This window comes from Trichosurus vulpecula, chromosome 2, assembly GCF_011100635.1.
Source record: "Trichosurus vulpecula isolate mTriVul1 chromosome 2, mTriVul1.pri, whole genome shotgun sequence".
NCBI lineage: Eukaryota > Metazoa > Chordata > Mammalia > Diprotodontia > Phalangeridae > Trichosurus > Trichosurus vulpecula.
In genome coordinates this window covers 431,951,830-431,972,873 of record NC_050574.1, presented here as the reverse complement: position 1 = coordinate 431,972,873, position 21,044 = coordinate 431,951,830, and the positions used below count along the sequence as shown (strand labels likewise).

At 38.3% G+C, this 21,044-nt stretch overlaps 1 protein-coding gene across 2 annotated transcripts in view; it reads right to left on the bottom strand.

The window, feature by feature from the left end:
• Positions 1–21,044, bottom strand: part of SYTL5 (synaptotagmin like 5) — a 175,727-nt gene that overhangs the window by 67,649 nt on the left and 87,034 nt on the right. For both annotated transcript variants that reach the window (XM_036745248.1, XM_036745249.1), the window contains exons 4-7: positions 19,899–19,995; positions 16,475–16,612; positions 3,285–3,423; positions 1,990–2,119 (exon numbers count right to left, since the gene is read on the bottom strand). In XM_036745248.1, coding sequence (XP_036601143.1) covers positions 1,990–2,119; positions 3,285–3,423; positions 16,475–16,612; positions 19,899–19,995 — 504 coding nt within the window. The remainder of the gene's footprint in view (positions 1–1,989; positions 2,120–3,284; positions 3,424–16,474; positions 16,613–19,898; positions 19,996–21,044) is intronic.

Below are 21,044 nucleotides of genomic sequence, written 5' to 3'. Positions count from 1 at the left end.
CAGCTGAGATTTACAAGTTAGGGAGTCCATTGTTCCTACAAAAGCTGACTGAAATTTTCCAGGTAATATGGCAAGAGGAGGTTATCCCCCAGGAGTTCAAGGACACCTCCATTGTCCATCTCTATAAAGGTAAAGGAAATAATCACATGGGGGTCTCTCTCTTAGTTATCGCTGGCAAGATTCTTGCCAGACTCCTCTTTAATAGAATGATCCTTCACCTGGAAGATGGTCATCTCCCTGAGAGCCAGAGTGGCTTCAGAAAGGGTTGAGGGATGGTTGATATAGTGTTTCTTGCCCGACAACTCTAGGAGAAATGACAGGAGCAGAACAGAGGTCTGTACACAATGTTTGTAGATCTGACCAAGGCTTTTGATACTGCCAGTTGTGAGGGATTATGGAAAATTATGTCAAAATTTGGTTGCCCAGAGACATTCATCAGCATTGTATATCAATTTCATGACATCATGCTTGCCTGGGTGCTGGATAATGGACAATGCTCTCGTGTTTTCCCAGTTACCAATGGAGTAAAACAAGGCTGTGTGCATGCTCCCATGTTTTTAGCATGACGTTTTCAACCATGCTTTCAATGAAGATGAACATGGTATCAAGGTCAGATACTGCACTGGTGGTAAATTCTTCTACTACTTGAAAAGACTACAAGCCAAGACCAAAATGGAGGGAGTGTTGGTGCATGATTTTCTGCTTGCACATGACTGCGTACTCAGTGCAGTATCTGAATCTGAGATGCATCAAAGTATGGATTGATTCTCTGCTGCTTGTGCTAAGTTTACATTCTAATAAGGGGAGATGACACATAAAAGGAAGCTCAAAACTGAGGTGGGGTTGGGAGAGATAGTTCTTGGCACTGACATAAAGCAAGTGAGGATTGAAGCCTGGAGAGGAATGGAGACAAGGCTCGTCTGGGTGTTGTGGTAAAGAACTAGAAATAAAGTGGATACACATCAATTGGACAATGGCTGAATGAATTATGGCATATGAATGTAATGGGACATCATTACAATATAAGAAATTATGAAAGGGACAGATTCAGAGAAACCTGGAAAGACCTTCATGAATTGCTAAAGAAAGAGCTGAGTGAAATGAGTCAAGAGTTTTGTACGATGACCACAACATTGTCAAAAAAGAAAATTGAAAGACTGAAGAACTAAAATCAATGCAAAGATCGACCATGTCTCCAGCAGAACGATGATGAAGCATACCTCCCACTTATTAGTGGAGAGGTAATGGACTGAGGTAGGCAATGAAATGTTTTCAGATATGGCCAATAAAACAAAAATTTGTTTTGCTTGACTATATTTATTGGTTATGAGGCAAAACTTTTATTTGGATGGAGAGGGGGCAGTTAGTGTTGCTTCTAGACCTCCCCCAAAAGAATGTCAATGAAATATTTACAAACACACCTTTAATAATTTAATATTTAATTTTAATTTAATTTTTAACAATTAAATTTAATATTTAATTGGAATAAATGTTTAAAACTACAAAAAAGACTAGAGTAGAAAGAAGTTCAGGCAGAGTCACAGGCAAGTAGGGTAATACCAGTACTATCATGTTAAAACCAAGCCTTAGGTAATGGATTCATGTTTTCATATACCATACTCTTTCTCTTCTCTGAATATGGAGATGTTTCTGTTTACTGATGGTTTATGAGCTCACAATAATTTTTAACAACCAGTTGTACAGTGTTTATTATTGCTGTTATTCGGTCATTTCAGTCTTCTCTGATTCTTTGTGACCCCATTTGAGGTTTTCTTGGCAAAGATACTGGAATAGTTGACTGAGTTTTTCCAGCTTATTTTACAGGTGAGGAAACTGAGGCCAACAGGGTCACACATCTAGTAAGTGTCTGAGGAAAGATTTGAACTTGGGTCCTCCTGACTCCAGGACTGGTTCTCTATCTACTACAGAGTCTATTCACCTCATCAAATAGATGATACATGAAGATATGAACATTTTGCAAATACTCACCTGAAGACAGAGAGACCCCAGAGACAGCTATAGAAGGAGTTCCTGAAGCCCTCCTCTGATGCCTCTTTGTTAAACTTTCAGGGACACTTTCACTGGGAGCCAAGACCATGGCATTTTCTAAACCATGATCCTATCCAGGACATTAAAAAAGGAATATTAAAAAATAAGTTAGAAGTGACATTTTGCCTCAAATCATAATAAAGTTCTTTAGAGACCATTAAGCTGACCAGGTGAGTACTTTGTACAAGATTTAGCTCTCATACTTAAGCAATGTTATATTTATATTTATACCCTACTGAGCAGCAACTTTTCACCTCCAAGGTCACATACAAAATCTTCTGTTTGGCATTCAAAGCCCTTTGAAACCCAGCCCTATTCTCTCAACTTTCTAGTTTTCTTATACCTTCCCTCCCTCCCCACTCCAGTATTCTTTGATCCAGTGACACTAACCTCCTCACTGTTCCTCAAACAAGACATTCCATCTCCAGACTGAGCATTTTCTCTGGCTGTCCCTCATGTCTGCAATGCTCTCCCTCCTCATATCTGCCGACTGGCTTCTCTGGCTACCTTTAGGTCCCACCTTCTACAGGAAGACTCTCTCCCACCCCTTAATACTAGTGCCCTCCCCTCTGATGGATGATTATCTTTGATCCTGTGTATAGCTTGTTAGCATTATGTATTATGTATCAACCCCTTACCATGTAGTTTGCATGTTACCTCATTCTACCAACTCCCCGTAATGACTGTGAAGTCTTTGAGGGGAGAGAGTTATCTTTTGTCTTTCTTTGTATTCCCAGCTCTCAGCATGGGGTCTGCCACATCAATACTGATATGGGGAAAATGAAAACCTCTCCAAATTCCCTTTTTAAAATTTAAATAATTTATTATTTTCCAAGTAATCTCTCCAAAATCCTTTTTTTTCATAATTTAAATTAGGTTTTAGTTCCTAAGTATTCTCAACTCTAGATTATCTGCATTAACACCAATGTAAGAGCAGTTGAAACAAAATTCCATTTTGTTTTGAAATGCAGAGAGATATCCCTCCCACCCCCAGCCTGATTCCAAAGCTCTGCTGCCTTCAGCCTTTCTGTCAAACAGGAGAGGACCCAGGTGGAAGTGAAGAGGTAGTGCTAAGGAATAAGCCATTGGGAATACACAAAGAGCAACCCCACCTTCATGGAGATTTCAAAAACCCACAAAAACCAAAACCAGATGACATGAGCAGTTATGCCCAAGATAGCGAGAACACAGCAGCATAGACTGCTAGGTGGTTAGTCGTGATGGCCCCCACTCACTCTGCTGCCAGCTGAACTCATGCTGCGGGTACTTGGAGCGGGTGACCTCTGCGTCCGAGGCAGGGTGCCATTGCTGTGGTTCCCTTTCAGGCTCCCAGGATTAGCCTCCTGTTCACTGAGATCTGGTGAGACATTTCCCCTGGAAAAAAATAGCAAAGAAAAGCCTGCCTTTAATATGGAGGAGGAACAGAAATGGAAAACCTGGCAAGGGAGTGACTTAACAAAATGACTGTCACAATGGTAAACACGCAAACTATCCTGAAATAGAGCTGATCCACACTAAGGACTCATCAGCCACTACTGTGTCAACATCCCTGCTCCAAATCCTTCAATAGCTCTCTAGTTTCTAATCCAACAAGTTTAAATTCCTTTTAAAATGGGCTCAAGTTTCTCTAAACTGATCTCACATTATTTGTAGAGGCAGCTGAAGGCCCAAGCAAAGAAGCAGAGGCCATAAAATAAGGAGGTATATTGAGAAGACGCTCTAGTAAGATTTGTCTGGTGACTAGTAAACACAAGACTGAGTTCTAGTTGTTTTTTTTTAAAAGGCTTGTGAAACATTCTGGAATGTGATTGTTGAAGGGCTTTACACGTTAAGCTAGAAGTCTAGACTTTTTTTAGTGAATGATTGATTTCTCCAACAATGTCTTATGGAATTAAAGGTTTACAAAAAAAGATCACAGCTGGACAAAAAGGCATTGGTCCCCTCTGCTATTTTGCACGGGACACAATTTTAAAACTCTGAGCAGCTGCCACCACCGATAAAGTTAGTTACCTGAAAATTCCAAGTAAAACAGAAGTTGTTAGTGTTGTCCTCTATCTTCCAAATGAATTTATCTTTACTGTACAAATTTTGATAAACTTGTTTGTGTACATGTTTTCCACCCAGTAAGAGTGTAAGCAACTCGAGGGCAGGGACTGTTTCTTTGTATTCCAGCACCTAGTGTAGTGCCTCCCACACAGTAGTTGCTTAATAAATCTTTGTTGAATTAAACCAAAGGTCATACAAGATTCCTTGAAAAGTGTGATGACATAGGTAATTCTGTTCAATGATCCTTGAATTATTAATATCAAGAGAATCACATATTTGAAATGAACTAGGGTTTCCCTATAGACAAGATTCTCCAAATGCCTTTATTTGCCCACAATGGTACAGGGATCAATTTGATCTGTGATCCCTCCAAAGAGATCAACCTAATCACTTAGTGAGGGAAAAACACACACACACACACAAAAACATGCACGTATGCATGGGGGACACACATGATGATGAAACCTTACTGTCTAGGCTGTGACACATAATTGGATAGACTGCCCATTGAATCAGTCCATGAATACATATCTTAGATCTGGGGTATCCCTAAGAGGTCCGTGGGTAGATTTCAGGGGGTCCATGAACTTGGGTGGGAAAAATTTACATCTTTATTCCAACAGAATTGGATTTCTTTGTAAGAATGCACTTGATTTTAAACATGTACAAACATAATTCTAAAAAAGGGGTCCATAGTCCTTACTAGACACTGAAGGGGTCCACAACATGCAAAGAAGGTTAAGAACCTTTGTCTCAGACAGATACTCTAAACAGACAGTGAGTTGGGCCCATAATTAAATACAAGGAAGAGAGAGGGCAAACCATCTTCAATGCCTCCAAACTTTTCTCTAACACAGAAATTCCACATCTTAGCTCTAGAATCACAGAATTTGAGAATTGGAAGGTACCTCTGGGATGATTTTAAATTATTATTACTAATAATAACAATAATAAAATACCTAAGTAAATTGTCATAGTGTTTTTGTTGTCACTTGACCCTCACTTTCATTTAAATTGGCCAAAAGAGGGCAGAGCACACACATGTGAAGAGTTTGGTGTAGGGTTACATTCAATTTAACAAGGTTATAGATAGAAACAGGGAGAGGGGAAAGAGGACTAGTACAGGGAAGAAGTCGATAGATGGAGGGATTAGTCATGAGCGCGGCAAACCCTAAGCCTGAAGAGGTGACACTGAAGGTGAAAAGGAAAAGTAAACGCAACAATTTGAAGTAAACAGGGAACAAGGGTTATAGAGAAGAGAATGTACACAAGAATAGGACGGCAGGAAATAGTGACCTATGACAACTGTTATCCACTATTACGACACCATCGATTCTCTACAACCATAGATACTTGTACATATAATAATTATACAAATATAACATATAATAGTTTTAATTTAAAATTTATATTGCATATACTACTTAAGAGTAGCTAATTAAAGTAGTGTGTGGGACAGAATTTTTAAATAATAGGAGAGACATCTTTAAGAGAAACAAAGTAAATTTTATTCTACAAACCTTGCAAGACTCGGGCACACCTCCATAAGGGAGGAGGCGAGGTAAAAGAGAACCTGCCTTAATTTATAGTCTTAATGAAAAAGATTCCCACCCACCTCTATCCCTTCTCACCATTGGCTGAGAGGCGGGCTTACAGTCTAGGCGTGAAAACTACACAGAGGACCAAACTGATCCGGTTTGTTCAGGTTTTTTCCTATCAGAACTCAACTGCCAGGGTGGCGGCTGAAAGTCTAGGAGGAGAAATGGGGTGGGGGAAGGAGAGACCCTTTCCAGAGCAGAGAACAAATAGCTCACAGGAAGTTCATTATCTTCTAACATCTGAGAGAGAGAGGGGGAAGGGCATGCCTTCCCAAAATTACAAGGCCAAATCCCAAAACCTCTCCATTAGACATACCCTGTGAAGTCTTCACAATTATCCACCCCATACAGTAGGTTTTATATATTTATCATAATAATAATCAGTTTAATTTTAAATCACCACTAAGGACATATATACATATTAAAATTTAAAAAATTTAAATTAAAATTATTATGACTGACAGTAACTAATGTCACAGTGTTAATACATACATATACATGTAAATGTACATATATACACACATGGACACACACACACATATAAAGCTATTCATGGCTCTAGACAACCATTATTAGCTTGGCATGACTTGTGTTTGAGGAAGCCGGTGTAGTGAATCCATATGGATGCAAATTGTGGAAACCAACAACCTAAAGAGGAGGTGGGACTAGAGGTAGAGAGATTGTACAATATGATACAGCCTGAAAGGATGGATGAGTTATGATCTGTACCATTAGACTGAAATTCATATTAATTGTCAACAAGATGGCAGTCCCATTGAAATATTATATATGTTCCTCTCCTTTTTCAAAAGAGAGTTAGTTTATTGCTATTGGCAGTAGTAATTGTGTGAGAATACTCACAGACTTTAAAAAGTTCTGTTTAAATTTGGTGATTTTTAAGATGTCCAAAATTAGGAGTCAGGCCCCTTTACACTGACCAAGGAGGAATGGTTCTTAGTTTAGACACAAGCAATGAGGTCAGTTTAAAGTCACAGAGCAGACTATTATAGCATTTAGTGGCTCAGGAGTCCAGAGGCAGGTGGATTTAAGTAGAAGATAAAGAGTCATAAGTACCCTCAAAGTAAAAGGGAGTACTTAAGAACGTAATTAATACCCCTTGGCTCTTGGCCAAAAACAATAACATCCTGACCTAAGGCCTTTCTTTGGGGAGAGCTGGCACAATAACCAGGATCTAAGAGACAAAAAGATCCAAGAGCAACCAGGAAGGGAGAGAGAAAGGAAGGCAAAAGACTTAGTGTAGCCCCCAGGAGTTCTTAACTGGGGACAGTGAATTTGTTTATAAATGTATATGCATATAATAAATGTATACATACATGTATAAATGTATATACATACATAAATGTATATACATACACACACACACATACCTAGATATATTATACGCCAGTATACTTGGTGTCTTTTATAATCTTAAGTTCAAAAAGTCCCTAGGTTTCACCACTAGACTCCCAAAAGAGCAGGTTTCCCTGCCTTCCTTTAAATCTCTCCTAAAATCTCATCTTTTACAGATAGCCATTCTAGCACCTGCCTTCTGTTAATGATTTCCCACTTATCCTGTATATGGCTCACTTTGTATATATGTTTGCATGTTGACTCCCCACATTAGATTGTAAATTCCTTGAGAGGTGAGACTGTCTTTTGCCTTTGTTTAAAATTACCAATACTTAGCACAGTCCCTAGCACATAGTAGGATGTACCTAATAAATCTTTATTGATTTTGATTGGTTGAAAGGATTCATGACACCAAAAAAAAGGTTAAAAACCTCTGTTTCAGACATAGAAGAAAATAAATGTTTATATAACTAAATTTGTGGATTATAAATTAAATAGTGATCAGGATAGTTAATTTGTACTTGAGAGTTAGTTTTCCTTTTTAACCTTGACTCTACTATGGAATTTTACATTATTTGTAAAAAAAAAAAAGACAAAGAAACAAAGAAAGAAATGGTTACTTAGCATGTGTGCTGTTTTCCTTTCTCTTTCTTTTCCCCTTCTCTTCTCTTCTGTTCCTTTCTTTCCTTTGCCTTACTCTTTCTTTTCCTTCCCCTCTCTTTTCCTTTCCCTTCTCTCTCCTTCTTTCCCTTCTCCCTGTTGTGGTAATTAGGGTGGGACTTTTTTATTGTTTTGTCTTTTGGAATGCTGAGGTAATCAAGTGCCTCTGATGAGTCTTGCCTTTCAAATGTAATGGCAAGCAAATTAGGACTTTTTGATGTTTTCTGTTTGAGTGCTCCTCAGCACTGAGGTAATCAAGTGCCCCAGGGCCCTGAGACAGAGACATGTATATAAGATCCAAGGTTGGTGTTTTTGTTTTGGGGGCTCACTCATTGGAAGAGCATTCCTGTGATTTTGCCAGATGAAACTCTAGGTAGCCATTAAGGAGCCCCCTGGCTTTGAAAACCCAGATGTTGGTGCTTCTTTCTCTCTCTGGTAACTATGTATGTATAGCTTTGATCAGACAGCTAGAAGCCTGTCTATTGATTTGTGTTATTTGCTCTGTTCACAATTTCTCTGTTTGTAATTTGTTTGTATTTGCTCTGAAGTTCAAGGTGCTGACTTTTTCCCCTGAACTAAGTGAACGATATATGTATGTTTGATTAAAGTAAGATTGTAAACCCCTTAGAGTTGCTTTCCTTAGAAAAGTAGATCAAAGAACCTGCACTAGCGGCCCTCCTGTGTGCTGGTGTTTTTGGCCTTACACAGCCACAGTAGCAGCAAGTAGCATTGTTGTTCCACTCTCTTCCTTTTCTCTTCTTCTTTTCCTTCTCTCCCCTTCCTTTCCCTCCCCTTCTTTCTCTTCTCTCCTTTCCTTTACTGGTTTTTCCATCTCACCCATGCTGAAAGAGCAGAGCCTACAGATGCCAAATCCCATTCTGATCTTCATAGGAGTTTTGATCAATTTCATTTACAACCTGGCCCAGGTTCTCCCCAACTAGGCTGATCAATGCTCCCCTCCCCTCCAGGAGCCTCACCATATTGGTATTGGATAGTGGAGAGGATGGGCACAGCAGAATGGGTTAGCCCAATGCAGTTCAGGACTCCCAAATTCTAGAGATCCTTCAGCCTCAGCCTCCCCAGGAGTAGGAATGCTACTTTCTTTATTAAGAATTTATTGTTTTGTAAAATACAAAGAAGTGAGCAGATCATACATTATGTTCCCAACTATCTCAGTTATCCCTGCCTACCCTAAGCAAGTACCTAAGGACTACAGCTTTCAAGGGGCCAGCTACCTGAGGCACAGGGGAAGGACCTGGAAGGAGTTAATTGATTCATTTCTTACCCTTTTAAATAACAAATACGTCAAAAAACTATATCAGGGAATAAGACTAACAGAATGGCGTATGCTGGCCTTAGAATTAGACATTTCAGTGCGGTGAGGAAAACAAATTTGCCGTACAAAGTAGCCCATAGTTTTATGCCTTTGCCCAAGATTTCATCAAGTACAGTAATGCTGGCTCTGTGCCAGTGATTACAGGCTCTGTGAGACGCCTTCCTGTGCTAGGCCATATTCAATTGCCAGTGACAGTTGCTAGTGCTACATTTTCTCCTAGTTTATAAGTTTCCCTACGTTGAAGGCAGTAATCACACATTCATGTGAAAATGATTTCACTTCTTTGGAACAAACAAAGGATGTAACATTTGATAATGGGGATGGATCCAATGGCAAAGGATTCGACTTTGCAGAAAGAATTGATTTAAAAAAACTGCTTGCTTTACTCAAACTATGAATAGTCATGAGGGCTGATGACGGGCTGGGACAACACAGAAGGTTTCCTGAGGGTTAGAGGCGAGCAATGTTTAGATTCAGAATGAGAGGCAGCTTTAAAGCTGGTCTGAGGTCTGTGGCATCCTGTTCAGAGCAAATAAAGACAATTCTGGATGCTTCTGAGAGAAGGTGAACATCACGCTTGGGCTTCCTGTTGAGCAGTGAACAAGTATTGGGTATGATTCAGAGGAAGAAAGAGAGAAGAAAAAAAAACTACTCAGACAGATTAGGACAGTTCACTGGTAACAAATTCATTATCAAGCCATGTGATAGAGAATGTAATGGGAAAAACAGAAAATGAAGCAATCTAGTCTGAATAAGCAAAGTGATTTTTAAAAATGCAAAGTATTGCTGTTCATTTACTATATATAAATATATATATATATATACATATATGTGTATATATGCAAATTTTATATATGTATATATAGTATATATGTATGTACATATGTATATACATATGTGTGTATATATGTATGTGTGTGTGTGTTTGTATTCCCATTTGCTTCTTTGTAGCTATTAGTCATCACCCATTTGAAATGCATTTCTGAGTGCTTTCCTAACAAAATCCAGAGATGGTAGTGCAAAGAGCAGATTTTGGAAGGAGAAGACCACATTTGAATTTTTTCTCTGCTGCATCCTACCCATGTAAATGGAGAGCCACGGAAAAAGCACTAGGTTTAGGGTCAGGGCACCAGGTTCAAGTCCCAGATCTAAAGATCATAGGTTTAGATTTGTAAGAGACTTCAAAGGTCATTTAGTCCATTGCACAGGTGAGGAAACTAAATAAGAACCAGAAATATGAAATGACTTCAATCTCTTCCTGTCTACTGGCTGCTTGCCACCTACCTACAAACACGTCCATGTCTCCCTAGTTCTCAAAAAGCCCTCACTTGATCCAATCATCCTATATTTCTCCTCTCTTTTGTGGCTAAATTCTTTAAGAAGGCTATCTACACTGGGTGCCTCCATTTCCTTTCCTCTCACTCTCTTCTCAACTCTCTACAGTCTGACTTCTGACCTCATCATTCAACTGAGACAACTCTCTCCAAAGTTACCATTGATTTCTCAATTGCCAAAAATATTGGCTTGTTATCAATTTTCATCCTTCTTGAACTTCACATAGCTTCTCTTTGATACGCTCTTCTCTCTAGGCTTTCAGGGCATCACTCTCTCCTGGTCCTCCTCCTACCTATTTGATTGTTTCTTCTCAGTCTCCTTTGCTGGATCTTCATTCAGCTCAATCCTGCTAACTAGGGGTATCCTTGGGCACTCTTCTCTTCTCTGTCTATACTATTCCACTTGGCGATCTTATCTGCTCAACTATCGCTTCTGTGCTGATGATTCTCAGATCTACTTACCTAGCCCTAACCTCTCTGCTGACCTCCAGCCTCTCATCTATAATTACCTGCTGGACTTGACCTAGATGTCTGGTAGATGAGATGTCTACTCAACACATCCAAAACTGATCTCATTATTACCCTCACCCCCAACTCTTCCCCTTTCCAAACTTCCCCATTACTGTCTAGGGAGCTACTATACTTTTAGCATCCCAGGCTCACAGCTTAGATAGCATCCATAACTCCTCATTCTCTCTCATCCCCAATATCCAATTTGTTGCTAAGGCCTGTTGATTTTATCTTTGTAACATGTCTCGGATACGCCCCACTTCTCTACCCTGACAATGTTCTCATCTTAGTCTACTGGTTGGTCTTGCCACCACAAGTCTTTCTCTACTCTAGTCTATCTTCTTCTTAGCTCTCAAAGGGATCTTCCCAAAGTGGAGGTCTGCCCATGTTCCCCCTCCCCCCCATAAACAAATTTCAATGGCTTCCAGACCTCAAAGATCAAAGGCTTATCCTCTATTTGGCATTAAAAACCCTTCATTACCTGCCTCCCATACCTTCTCAGGCTTCTTACATCTTACCATACCCCCCTCCAATGTACTCTTCAATCTCATAAAAGTGGCCTCTTGCCATTCCTCATCAAAATTACAGTCATCCTTTGCCATTTGCAGATTTTACCTATGCAGTTTTAGTTATTTGTGGATTGGCCGCTAATAATTTAATGGGAATTTTTGGAGATTTACACCATGCTGTGGAAAATGACAGACCATGACCATATGTAAAGAAAACTAAAAAAAGTAGCAAGCCATAAATGCATAAATACTGTATTGTTAATCTATTTTATAATTTACTACCATAAATATGTATATATATATACCTATACATAAATTTATCATAAACAACTAAATTTTATTAAAAGTTTCAATGTGCTAAAGAACTACCAGCCTCTACTTTGTCTCTCTACCATCCAAATGTGGTCACATGATCTTCTCCCATGGTGATTGTTGGATCTTGGGCTTTTCATAGAAGGAGATCCATGAAGCAGCAGCTGGGAAGACTCTGTAGAGTGTGTGAGATACTGAACTTTTTCACGTAGAAACCGTAGCTTTTTTATGGGTGTACCATGTTGTTTTGATTGTTTTGTGTGTTGAAAAAATATGATCAGAATTATTAAAAATAAAGGTTTGGAGTGGGGCCTAAAGCTATTTATAGTTTTTTACATTCTCAGGGGTCTTGTGCCCCAATCCCTGGGAATGTTGAGGGATGACTGTACTTCATATTTCCAGACTCCTGGCATTTTCACTGGTTGTCCCCTATAACTAGAATGTTTTCCCTGGTCCCCTCTGCCTCCTGGCTTCCTTCAAATTGCAGCTAAAATCTCAACTTCTACAGGAAACCTTTCCCAGTTCCACTTAATTCTAGAGTCTTCCCTCTGTTGATTATCTCCAAATTATCCTGTATGTAGTTTGTACATAGTCGTTTGCAGATAATCTTCTCCATTAGATAGTGAGCTCCTTGAAGGCAGGTGCTGTCTTTTGTCTTTCTTTGAATCTCTCATGTCTCACAGAGTGCCTGGCACAAAGTAGGTGCTTAATAAATGTTTACGGACTGACTGACTTGCCTAGGATCATACAAGTATTGAGTGTCAAATGTATGATTTGAACCCAAGTCTTCAGAATATACCATCAACGCCCTTTTGACTACTCCATGGTGCCTGCACCTATGTAACCTTGGAAAATCCACTTTCACCTATAAAATGAGGGCTGGGTAGAATGGATGACTTCTAAGGTCCTTCTGAATCTGAGCTCTATGGTCGTAAGTTGCATCATTACTCTGAGTCTCAGGGTCATACTAGAAAATATCTAAAATACCTTATAACTAAAGACTTTAGTATCACAGTTGATAAAAAATCAACTTTTTCAGTAACGAAACATAATAAATGTTGGAAGTTTGATTCATACCCCTTCCTAAATTGGTAAAGGGATGAAATTTTAATCTCAGAGTCAGTATCTTAGGACATCATTGAGGGTATTGGTCAAGAAGTAGAAATATAATACTAAAGTGAGTTGGGAAACAGGCCAAAGATGTTATGCCTTACTAAAGACTGAAATATTGTGAGAATTACCAAAATGTAACATAGACACACAATGTTGGCACACGCTGTCAGAAAAATGGCACCAAACAGACTTGTCAAATATAGGGTTACCACAAGCCTTCAATTAAGAAACCCATGCCCCCCACACAATATCTGCAAAGCACAATAAACTGAGGCACAATAAAATGAGACGGTATATGTATGTGTGTGTGTGTATATATGTATATATATACATATATATATATATGTCTGTACACACACACACACACACACACACACACACACGTAGTATGTCTTTGTGTGGATTTAGCATCACAAGTGACATAAACACTGCCAAAAAAACATTCCAGTCCTAGAATTTCTGACATTCTTCATCTTCTCTTTCCTGACAAAAATATTCTCACTTTATTTATCATAAAAACCTCTGATTAAACTCAGATTATCTTTAGACTGTTTTCCCCCCTAAACTAATGATCTCATCTCAGTATTCTGTGAAAAAAGAAGCTAGTAAGTGGAAATACCAAGCCTTTGTGCTTTGTACCCTCCAATTGATGGTTCCTTGTGCTCTGCAGTTGCTAAAATACAAGAAGAAAACCCAGCCAAGTAGATAATGGAAGCAGTAGTGTGAAGAACACAGTTGTCAGGTTGGAGAATATGGCCTGCACTCCTGCTAAGAAAGTGCCAAGCAATCTGAGTTTCAAACAAACAGAGCCAGGCTCTAATTCACTTTTCACAAGAGCTAGGAACATTTTTTTAAACAGCTCATTCTTTTTACACTTTCTCCTTTTTACAATTTAATCATTGAAATGTATATCAAAGTGTTTCATTCACAGGACACTTAATAGGCTCTGTCCAGCTTATTTTTTTTAAAACAGATAAATCGGGGCAGCTAGATGGCACAGTGAGTAGAGCACTGGCCCTGGAGTCAAATCCGGCCTCAGACACTGGACACATTTACTAGCTGTGTGACCTTGGTCAAGTCACTTAACCTCAATTGCCCGGCCTTCCCCCCTGCAAAAAAATTTAAAAAAAAAAAAGAAAAAGAAAAAAGCAAATTAAAAAAAAAAAACAGATAAATCTCCTTTCTTTTGTGATCACATATACTGTTCAATGAGATTTAGGACCTTATCATGGGTATACGTATAGACCTAGAAACCAAAATTTTAAAGCTGTGTTTCTCAGACCATGGCAACTAGGTCATTCAAAGGTTTAAAATCTTTGCTGTCTCTTTTGCTGGATACTTACCTTGTTTTTAATGCTATAATGTAGCTAATTATCCCAGGCAGAAATATTGGATCCTGAGAGGTTCCCCAGAGGAAATAGCTCTACTATTCTGTTACTCTTTCCCTTCCATTCTACTCAACTCTAGCCATCTCATGACTGACCCTCCTTTCACTCTATTCTCTTACTTCTGTCCCCTTGAAATGCTAACTTCTCATACTTTTTTCCCTCTTGTTCATTTTTTCCCATTCTTCTCTCAAGTTTACAGTGATACAAATTTAAAATGCCATAGAATTCTCAAGTAGTGAAACTCTTCCCTGAATTCTGGGAAAAATCATCTCATTTTCCTGCTACTTTTTCCCATCTCACAGTCTCAGTTATTTCTTATAACTTACTTGTGGGGAACGTGCCTGGGGAAAGTACTCCTACAGGGAGAAATGATATCTATGACTTTGATTCTCAATGCATTGTGTAGCACACCATCTAATTCTAAGAAAAAAAAAAGAAAAGGTAGGCCTTAGGAAAGAAGAAAGGCAATTATGGTATGTCACTGCTACAAAATAAGGAGAAAATGGTGCTCAAGGCAGGGAGTCTTGCTATCTGGTGTTAAGTGATAGATGCCAAAGAAGAACCACTGCATTTACAGAAGTTACAAGAAAATAAGACTCTCTCAGTTGCACACTACCATGTACCATCATCCGGCCTCTCAGACTGCCATTCTAGGGGAGCAAATGACTATTTATCTCCATTAGCCAAAAGGATTCTTCCCATGGACCCTAAAGGGTGACAAGTACAGATTTCTTTGCTCAATCACGTCTGTTTTTCATCACACAGTAGTCATGAAAACAGGCATTGGACCATGTGACTAGGGACTAATGAGCCTGAAGCATTGGACTTAAAGGTGATACATTCTGTCCCTCATCTATTTACCATTGTGGTCTATTTTGATTTCTTCAATTATGAGAAAATCTTAAAGAATCTCCATTTCAAGGATATGTTCACCTTAGTGGTGTGTAATAGGAGAAGGTGGAGAAAAGTTACAGGGAGAAGAAGTAGGTCTGTAGACCAATTCACTTTTAGGCAAAACTAGTGATTTATTTCTAAATACTTATTTGCAAGAGTGGTGAAATATAATGATGCTATGTAGGCTTCTTTTAAAAGTATTTTATACACAAAAGGATCAAGAAGTCAATGCAAAGGCATTTACTTTCTCTATAAGTTCCCCCCTTTAAGCTATACCAGTGGATTCTAAGCCATTAAAAAAAAAGCTCTTCCCCCAGGGTGTGGCCTAGCATGTTATTATAACCACAGCTGAATAAGGAACAAAATATAGAATGCTCTGTTTGGCATTCAAGACCCTTCATAACCTAGTCCCTCCTGACCTTTCTCCCCAACATGTAATCTTTGATCCAAATGACACCGGCCTCCTGGCTATTCTATGAAGAAGATACTCCATCTCTCCATTCTGGACATTTTTATGGCTGTCTCTAATGCCTGGAATGCTCTCCCCTCCACATCTTTGACTACTGACCTCCTTGGTTTCCTTTCAATCTCAACTAAAATCCCATCTTTTACTGTAAGCTTTCCCCAGTTCCTCTTAATTTCGGTGCCTTCCCTCTGTCAATTATTTCCTATTTATCCTCATTTTGTATATATTTTGTATATAGCTTGTTTTGTATATATTTGTATATATACATACATACATATTATATATACATATACTTTATATATGTGTGTGTGTATATGTATGTAGTATGTAGATTGTTTTGTATATATTTTTTGCATGTTGGCTCCTTCATTATATTGTAAGCTCCCTGATGGCAGGGGCTGCCTTTTGACACTTTTTGCATCCTCAGCACTTAACATAGTATATAGCATTCAGTAGGTACTTAAAAATATTTACTGATTGATTGAGAATAAAATCCAGAACTATCACGAGAGTAGGGCAAACTGGGGTTTCTATATAAAGTGCTAAAATATTGAAGATGCTGACAGTACTGTTTTGGCAACCTAGACAACTTAGTTTAATATCTAGGTTGCAATTGCTAATAAGTTAAAATAGGAAGTTACCAGATGCCCTTTGCTTCCCACAGTCCAGATAAGTATGTCCTTGAGAGAACTTTTCAGGTCACAAATTACTAATTATAGTTCTGATAAAAAATCTTTCAGCTTCAACTATTCCAAATCCTATCAGCACCCAGGAATTAGTTAAAGGTCTAGGAGGACAAAAAATCCTCAATGTAATAATTGAGTTATTGGAATTCTACTTGTTCCAAAAGTGTTAATTTTATTATTTAATTTAATTTTAGCACCATTAAATGTCCACGTCCTTTACCTTTCAGAACCAGATGATGATGATTTTGGGTTATGAAAGTGAGAGGAGTTCAGGTCCAAGCTGTAGCTCCTTCCACTCTCAGTTTTCAGAGTTATGATTTCTCCTCGGGTCGCTGATCTGAACTTGCTAAGAAGAAACCTGTAGTTTATTTAAAAAAAAATTAGAAACAGATAAAATAAGGAAAAGAGTTTTAAAACAAAATACCAAAATTCTTTTAAGGGAGAACATTTTTCAATCCTCTTTGCAGGAATACTAGAGTAATAATTCTGAGGGGAAAAGCCCCCTTTCAAGAAAGTCTGACTTCTATCAAAGGACAAAGAGAGGGCTAGACAGAGTATTTGTCTCCCCATTGTGGCCAGCAACTGAGGAGGAAACTAAAAGAAGCAGTGCGCTCTCTCTCTTTCTCTCTCTCTCCCTCTCTCTCCTTCTGTCTCCCTCTGTCTCCCTCTGTCTCTCTCTCTCTCTCTCTCTCTCTATCTCTCTCTCTCTCTCTCATCTTGGAGGTGGGCCAGAGCCCAGTCTTGGTTGTTGGAAGGATGTTCATCATATCAGATTGCTGGCAGTGAGATGTTTGAATGAAGTAGATACTAGCAGTTTGGGTATAGAGAACAAGTAGCACAAAATGGCCCTCAAATCTGTAAATCATCTCAGGGTAACTGAGACAAATTCACTTGAGTAAGAAGAAAAATTAATTGTTACAGCTTTGTATTTTAATTAATTGTGCTTGATGGGTGCTTAAGAATCAGTTCTTTTCTAGATGCTGAAGGAATGTTTCTCTTAAAATTCTGCACCCTCTAAATTCTGGTATCCTGGGGAAAATTCCCAGTTATTTCCCTTCCCCATCAAACCCATGTCATACTCTAATTACAGTTCAAGTTTTGAGGTCTACAAAGAGCTACAATAATACAATAATATTAACTCATATTTATAATATCACTGGCAGCACCATAATTATCAATAATGCAATCCTATCTCCTATCTGTTTGAAGCGAGATCAAAAGTGTGTAGTATTAATAAACCAGTTTTCTATGTAAGCTCTTTGAGATTAGGGCAAATGTTTTATCTGTGCAGATACCTCCAGTTCCCCAATGTCTTGAATTGTTCAATAAGTGCTTATAGAACTGAATTAAATAAACAATCTGAGAACAAGGAGGGGCAGGTTTCCAGGCAATGTAATCGAACCAGAATGATGGTTTCCTTTATTTCTTTGGCAGCTTCTTTCTGAATGGAATCTGGCCCTTGGTTGTTATACCTTTACCAAAAGTGGGCTTGGAGTATGAACCCTCTGACCATAAAGAGAAACTAGGGAAATGGCCCATAGAGTAGCTGACTTATAACTAGAGTAGCTTCCAAAGGGTGCTTCTTTCTGCCTCAGTTGGTAGAAAAGTGACTTTGGATAATGGACACTGGATAATGCATTTATGTGACATTTAACATCCAGTGTATTATGTAAGATGAACTGTGTTAAATATTTAAACTGTAAAAGAAAGGGGGGCACTATATTTTTTTTTAAAAATTGATATTGGATCATAGCTAGATAGTACAGGTAATAGAGCTCTGAACCTTGAGTCAGGAAGACCAGTTCAAATCCAGCTTCAGATACTTGGTAGCTCTTTGACCCTGGACAAGTCACTGTTTGCCTCAGTTTCCTCATCTGTAAAATGAGGATAAAATAACAGCAGCTACCTCCCAGGGTGGTTATAAGGATCAATGACACAATAATTTTTAAATGCTTATCATGATACCTGGCACATAGTAAGAAGTATATAAATGCTATATATTGTTATTATATTATCATGATTATAAATAACTCCATTGAGAATGTTTTGCCTTTGTTTACTCCAGTTCTTGTTCAAGGACAATCAGACTCCCCCAAACCAATCACAGACTAACAGATTAGAAAATCTCTATTCCTTCCCATGAAAGACATCAAACATCTACCACCCCCAAAGCACAGTTACAGGTTCCAGTAGTACTTTGTGTTTTTGTTTACTCTAAGTACTCATAAGAAATAGCCCATATTTACAGAAGGTCCCTTACCCCACAGAGACATCCTTCTCTCTGTGCTGTCTGATGCTTCTCCCTGTCTTGTCTTGCAACAATGTATAAAACTATGCCTTTTTCTGAGTCCTATTTTAGATTGTAAACAATGAGTTTTCTTTCTGCAGTACTTCTGAATGGCTAGAATCTCCAGGCTCTCTTTTCTTTCTTTATTGCTCTGGGACTAGTGAGCCCAAATGTGACATAACCCTTCTGTGTATGTGTGTGTATGTCTGTGTGCATGTGTGTGTATGTCCGTGTGAATCTTTAGAATGAATGTCAAGGGACTGAGCTACCATTTATAGATGTTATTTGGGATAGAACGTGCCTATTTATATAAAATAATTTCCTTTGAAACCATCCATGTACAATTTATTTCTGTATTATTATCATTATTATTTTTATAAATAGTCTATGTCTCTAAAAGAAATTCATGTGAAAATTTTAACTGATTTTTCAGTCTTACTCATAGTATTACATTGGCTCAGTACCAAAAATTCTAGGGAATTATCCCCAATTATTGGGAATTAACTGAAAAGAGGGATTTAGCAGAATGCCCTGGTACTGCAGATCAATTCTGGTAACACTAATGATACAGGGGCTTCACTTCTGGGCCTTAACTCGGTTGCCTAGGGATGACAGAAATGCTGACTGGGCTGAATCTAGGTGCAGATAATAGAGGAGATTGTGTATACAATTATAATACAGCATGCACTGTTAAATTACAGTAAGAGTGATACAAGCATAGTGTTATAAAAGTTTTGAGGAGGAAGAGAGAGAATTTCTGTCAATGGGAATCACTGAAGAAGTGATTGGATGGAAGAAGTGATATTAAGCTATTCCATAAATACTGGGTAATATTTAAAGTTAGAGTTTTAAAAAACACAAATTTTTTTCACATTGAGATGGTGCTGGGAAAACACAGCTCATCTATTTTAAACTTTGTATATTTTGTAAAGAAAAGAGCATTGAAGGTCCCTTCTGATTTTAAAATGCCATATAACCTCAATAAAATATCATAGATTGCCATTATCTTCATGCTTTCTCCCTCTTCTCTCCAATTAAAACTTTCCTTCAGGATGAATAAAACCATTCAATGATTCAAATGACTGATCAAGGTTAAGATGTCACCTCCTGAAATTTCAGTGTTGGTCTAAGGTATTACTTACCTAGTAACAAAATTAAGCATAGCTTCATTTTTTTTCATTCATTCATTTTCATTCTGCAGGCTAAATGCAGAATACTGCTCAGTGCCTGGCATCTTTAGTCTGCCATGGGACATTTAGTTGAGACCAATCTTAGAGAGACTGCAATGACAACACTTTATGGTCAGCTAGACTAAAAGGTGAAAATTGCTTAGACAAGGTCATGCCTTGCTTCTTACCCCTTCTTCTTGGGTCCATCCAGCACCGGCTTCTGCCCTGTAGCATCTGACTTCTGAGAATCCTGGAGGGTTTGCTCTTGGTTTTGTCGTCCTTCAGCTTTCCATTTATTTTGAGGCCAACATAGAAAATACAAGATGGTAAAGAATGAGGTAGATCCCTAGTCTCCTCATAGGTCAGGTTATGCCAAAGAAGTACATTTTAATTGCTATTGTTTTTTTTACTCTGTGAGAAATCTTCTGTTTTTCCAAGCAGACAAGTGATTACTTTTTTTTAAATAACATTGCCCCCAATTTCGTGTAAAAATAATTTTTTACATTTGATTTTTAAAATTTGAAGCACCAAATTCTCTCCCTCCTTCTCTATCCCCTCCTTGAGATGGCAAGCAATTTGATATAGGTTATATGTGTGCCATCATACAAAACATTTCCATATTAATCATGCTGTGAAAGAAAACACAGATCAAAAAAAGACACGGAAGAAAATTTAAAAAGTGAAAAATGGTGACTCCATCAGTTCTTCCTCTGGAGGCGGGTAGCATTTTTCATCATGAGTCCTTTAGAATTGTCTTGGATCGTTGTATTGCTGAGAAAAGCTAAGTCATTCACAATTCATTGTCACACAGTATTACTGTTACTGTGTACAGTGTTCTCCTGGTTCTGCTAACTTCACTTTGCATCAGTTCATGTAACAGTGATTACTAATTACAGCAATGAATCAGTTGAATGCTTCTCATCCTACTTGACAGCTAAAATCAGGACCAGCCCATAAGTAAAGGAATAGTGGGATTGAGGAGATCCAAACATGGACACTACTGTATTGGTAAAAGAAAACAAAAAACCAAAACAACAAAAAACAAACTGTGTCCTCTCTGTCCAGACCTTAGAATAAATAGGGGAAGTCTGGGGTGCATGTTGATTTTACCTACCTGGAAAATGAACTAGATAAAATGGAATGTTACCCCAACATAAGAAATGACAAAAGGGATGGTTTCAGAAAACTCTGGGAAGATGAAATAATGCAAAGTGAAGTGAATAGACTAGGAATAACAATTTCTACAATAGCAACAACACTGTAAAGAAAAATAGCTTTGAAGACTAAAAAATTCTGACCAATTCAACGACTACTCATGATTCCAGAGGACTGAG